Here is a 5,011-nt window from a genome sequence, read left to right as displayed (position 1 = left end):
ACCTTATGGAGATCTAGCTTCCTACTGTCCCGAGGAATCTAATCTGTCTGTCTGTCTGTCTATATCTATAGGTGTATATACATGTGTATATATATATATAATACAATGTTATTGTTTGTATCTATATTGAGTGTACTTAGGATATAGATAGATGATTGATAGAGACATCTGTACATAGAGATGCGTGTGGGAAGGAAAATGTAGACGCTTTGAGGTCAATAGTGGAGAGGAAAGAAAAAGGAAGATTTGGGAAGGCTGGGAGCATTCGAGGCCCTCATCTAATCCTAAAGGGGAAAGGGGAAGATTTTTTTCTTCTTCTCCTTTTAAGTAAGTGAGAACTAGGTGAGAAAGAGATGTCTAAACAGAGAAGAACTCTCAGTGTGTATTTTGGAGGGTTCTGACACAGCGCCCTGGCTTCGGGGTGCTGACTCTCCGTTCCAGGGTTGTCTGTTCTCTGGGTTTCCTCCTTTGAAACATTCCTTTGGGCCAGAGATGGTCCGGTGGGTCTGGGTCGGGCAACTTCCTGTCCGGAGCTTTAAAAGCACAATCCATCTTCTCTTTGGGACTGGAGCTGGTTTGAGTGTCGGCAGGGCTTTCAAGTTTGCAGGGAATATGGTGGCTACCTCGGGGAGGGGCCGAAGGTTTGAATGAGAAAAGCTACTGGGAGCCCGGCTCTAAGAACGCCTCTTCAATAACAGATGAGATTAGTAGCTCTCAGCCCTTGAAGAGAAGACTTCTCCTCCCCTTCCTACTTCTTATCTGCCTTAGACAATATTAATTGCTAGGTCATTGTTTGGAAACAGCATGGGGCCGGGAAGAAAGGAGAAGCAGTCTTCTTGGTGGAGGCTCCGGGTGGAGGGGACTGGAGAAAGCCTCAGAAACTACCACGAAGTAAATGCCTACTGCTTTCATGACTGCCAGTGACAAGAAAAAAGTTATATTAGCGCTGGTGTGGTGGCTTTAGCTTTCCCAACAACTACCACCCCAAGAGACCTGGAAGACTCAGATGGGGCCCATCTTAGTCTCCCTTCCCTGATCTTAATGCAAACCAGCCAGCCTCTTTTAACCTTTTCCTTCCTCGGGACAGAGCTCAGAACCCTGGTGAGAATCAAGGCCTGCTGCGTTTCAAGGGCCGGGTCCTGGCAGCTCCCCTCCGCCCGTGTCCCCTGCCCCGAGCCTGCCGCTGGTCTCCCTTGGTTCTCTGTCCCTGCAGAGCTTTTGGGGTAAAAGAGAAAGCCTCCTCTCCGGTGAGAAATACCAAGACAGACGGTAAGAAATAAAACCAACCAATCAAGCAACAAACAAACAAAAATCCAGCCCTGGTCCAGCCTAGACTGTCTTGCGAATTCTCTACCTCTAGACAGACGACTTGCTCTCTTTGAACCTCTTTCAAAGGCGGTGGTGGTCTACGCCAGGCTTCCCACCCCCACCCGCTCCTCACAGGGACTCCCAGATCCGCGAGGGAGATGGCGGAGGCCGCAGCGCTTTGTGCGCGGTGACCCGCAAGGCCGCCAAGGCTTTCCCCTCGGATGCGTTTAGACGACTCTGGAGCGATCGCGGTGGTTCGCGAGATGCGCTCCGCCTCGCCTTGGATGCCCTTGGTCCTGGCCTCCGTGGCATCCCCAAGTGGAAGAAGGCAGGTGTCCCAGGGCGAGGACGCAAACTCAAGCCAGAGGGAGCTGTGTGTGCCCCGAGGATTCCGGGGTGGGGGTGGGGGGCTGGGAGGGGGGAGGGGGGAACCTGGGCCGAGCCAAGTTCTGCAGGTCGGGTGGAAACTCGTGCAATCCGTCGCGCTGTCCCCGCGGGTCAGGCGCGCGCCCCGCCTCGCGGAGCCGCCTCCGGCCCCGGCCAGCGGACCCTGCGCACCCACCCTGCCCGCGGCGAGGGCCCGAGACACCCAGGTGCCAATGGGCGCGCGGCCCCCCGCGACTCGCTTCCCGCCCCGCCCCCAGGTCCCCTCCCCACTTTCCCTCGGCGGAGTCAACTCAGATCCGGGCTGGAGGTCGTCGGGCCGAAAAGCTACCCCGACGCCTGGCGATCCCGGCCCCCGAGCCGCCGGCCCCCGGGGCCCGTGGGCGGCCGGCATGCTGGCGTGGCAGGACGGCGGAGCCCAGGCGGCGCCCTCCCACCACAAGATCTCCTTCTCCGTGCTGGACATCCTGGATCCGCGGAAATTCACGCGCGCCGCGCTGCCGGCGGCGCGCCCGGCTCCTCCCCAGGATACCGGGGAAAGTTTGGCCGCGGCCGCTGCGATGGACGCCAGCCCCGCGGACCCGCTCCGAAAGCACCAGACCCCCGGTAAGCTCCGGAGACGCCCCGAGGACAGCCGAGGCGGCGCGGGTAGCGGTCGGAGGCGCACGGGGGGCGCAGGTGAGGCGCGGCGAGCAGGCGCGGGGGCTGCCGCCGGCGCCGCGCCCCTGCACACCCAGGCGTGCAAATGCCACCAGTCCAAGTGGAAAGCGAACGCCCGGCCTCCCCGGCCCCGGCACCCTCCTCCGACTGGTACTCCACGCCCTCGCCACGGGCTGGAATAGAGGTCGTGCGACCTTGGCGTCGCCTTTAGCATCATCCCCATTTCAGGGGTGAGGAACCGGGTCGGGTGCCCTTCCAAGCCCTGCGGGACACCTGCAGGGGCCGACGCCACCTCGGCCCGCTCGCCCGCTCGCTCCGGGCGACCCAACAATGGACGGGGCGGGGAGGGGGAGGTGGGGCTGGGCTAACTTCGGGTACTCTCTCTTCGGGACCCCGTTTTGACTTAGCCCCAACGTGGACGGGACCCCTGAGGGAGTGTCCAGCACAGTTGGTGGATGGAAGATTACAACAAATCAAACCCAAACCAGGACTCCTGCCTGGGGGTGGGGGTGGGGGTGGAGGCGGGCTCCAGATTCCTTGGAGGGACCTCCGGGGTGGCGGCTCAGGTCTCTGGGGAGGATTGGGAGCCGCATAGCCCCCCCACTTCTCCCCCAAGTCAGCAGGGGTCGTCTGGGGACCCCGGGGGGCCTCTGGCGGCCGAGCTGGGGCCCGGGGTTGCGGATCTGGTAATTGTTCCGAGAGTCTCTGGGAGGGGCCGCCCCCCCCCCCGCCCCATGATCGATATTCTATTACTGGCGCCGGCATATCTCCTGCCCGCAGCTTGCAGGTACCGACTTCAAACCCCTTTCCCTGTCTGATCCTAATATCGTTCGATTAAAACTTACCTTTAATAGATGACATCTATCGATCTGGCCCCGCACAAATCTGAAACTCTATTAACACGGCAGGGGAGAGAAGATGGGAAAGGGGGGCATTTCACTTCAGGGCGGAGGGGGCCGCGGAGTTTAATAACTTCTTTTTTAATTGCTCGGAGTCCCACATCTAAACAGGTTTCTAGGGACTGGGGAGCGCGACGTGAACCGCACTTGACGTCTCGACGTCTTGGTGCACCCCCTGCCCCTTCCCCCTGAACCCCTTCCCCAGGTACCCTTCCCCCTGAACTCCTCCCCCTACACCCCTCCCCCAGGTACCCCTCCCCCTACACCCCTCCCCCAGGTACCTCTCCCCCTACACCCCTTCCCCAGGTACCCCTCCCCACGTACCTCGCCTCCATCTCCCCCCCCCCACCTCCCCTCACAGCCCGGTTGCCCAGTAACGTCGCCATCCGCTCTTGCTGCGGGCCGCCAGGCATTCACCGCATCCTTCTTAGGCCGCCCGCGTGGCGGTAGATTGGTTCGGGGCAGGAGGACTCCGTACCCCAGACTCTGCACGCGCGTTCGCGCGTGGCCCGGGGGACGGGGTGTTGAAGCGCGGAGCCCGATGGAGCCGCTGAGTGGGGTTGGCAGGCAGGCTGCCCGGTTCTGGGGAGGACGAGAAGATCCCGGGATCCAGACCCACGTCTTGTCACATCCCCCCTTCTTCTTCTCGCAGACGCCGTGGGCCGTGGCGCGGGCCCCGCGTCCCCGCTGGAGGGCTCTGAGGCCGAAGACCTGGAGGACGCGGCCGGGCCGGCGCGGCGAGCAGAGCGGGCGGAGCGCGTGCAGCCGGGCCCCGCGGGCTCCCCCGAGGCGCCGGCGGCGGTGGCGGAGCGCGGCGCGGGCGGCCTCCCCGCCTCCCCGGGCTCCCCGGGCTCCCCGGGCTCCCCGCGACCCCGGCGCCGGCGCGCCGAGCCCAGCGGGGCCAAGCCGCGGCGCGCGCGCACCGCCTTCACCTACGAGCAGCTGGTGGCCCTGGAGAACAAATTCCGGGCCACGCGCTACCTGTCGGTGTGCGAGCGCCTGAACCTGGCGCTATCGCTCAGCCTCACCGAGACGCAAGTCAAGATCTGGTTCCAGAACCGCAGGACCAAGTGGAAGAAGCAGAACCCGGGCGCCGACGGCGCGGCGCAGGCCGGGGGCGGCGCGCCCCAGCCCGGGACGCCCGCGGGCGCGGCGGGGACGTGCGGCGGCGGCGGCGCGGGGAGCAGCCCCGGCCCGCCCGGCCCCGCAGCGCTCCCCTTCCAGACGTTTCCCCCCTACTCCGCGGCCAACGTCCTCTTCCCCGCCGCCTCCTTCCCGCTGAGCGCCGCCGCCGGGCCCCCCTTTGCGCCCTTTCTCGGGGCCTCCTACTTGACCCCCTTCTACGCCCCACACCTATGAACCTGGAGCCCCGGGGACCCTCGCATCGTCCGGATCGAGACTGGCTGGCCTGGTCCCGGGCGCCCCCCTTGCCCCGAGGGGCGCAGGCGCACGAGGGCCACCCCCTCGCGGCCCCCCATCTCTCCCGGCAGCCAGCGACACCGCCAGGGGGCCACCCCGTCCCGCGACCTCGGAAGGGCCCGGGCCGCGTCCTGAGACAAAGCTGCCTCCAATGCTCCACTCCTACGGCTCGCTCTTTGCTCTCCGTTCAAGGGCTTTCTTCTTTTCTTTCTAGGAATAGGGTACTCGGCGCTGGGCTGGAGCGATGCTCACTGCACCAAGTCTAGAGATGGAGTCTCGGTAGATTCCAGCCCATTCTGAGCTGAGGAGCTTCCCCCCTTTACCCCCCCCCCCCCAGCGCT

General features: G+C 63.8%; 1 protein-coding gene across 1 annotated transcript; it reads left to right on the top strand.

Moving 5' to 3' along the window:
- The first annotated feature begins 2,084 nt into the window (after window positions 1-2,084).
- On the top strand, window positions 2,085-4,610 carry Nkx1-2 (NK1 homeobox 2). Its single transcript, XM_069987918.1, has 2 exons — window positions 2,085-2,298; window positions 3,904-4,610. The coding sequence occupies exons 1-2, from the start codon at window positions 2,085-2,087 to the stop codon at window positions 4,608-4,610; spliced, it is 921 nt and encodes a 306-aa protein (XP_069844019.1).
- The last annotated feature ends 401 nt before the right edge of the window (window positions 4,611-5,011 follow it).

The sequence above is a fragment of the Dipodomys merriami genome, unplaced genomic scaffold, assembly GCF_024711535.1.
Source record: "Dipodomys merriami isolate MVZ:Mamm:240054 unplaced genomic scaffold, mDipMer1.0.p SCAF_35, whole genome shotgun sequence".
Taxonomy (NCBI): Eukaryota; Metazoa; Chordata; class Mammalia; order Rodentia; family Heteromyidae; genus Dipodomys; species Dipodomys merriami.
This window is presented reverse-complemented; position numbering and strand designations above follow the sequence as displayed.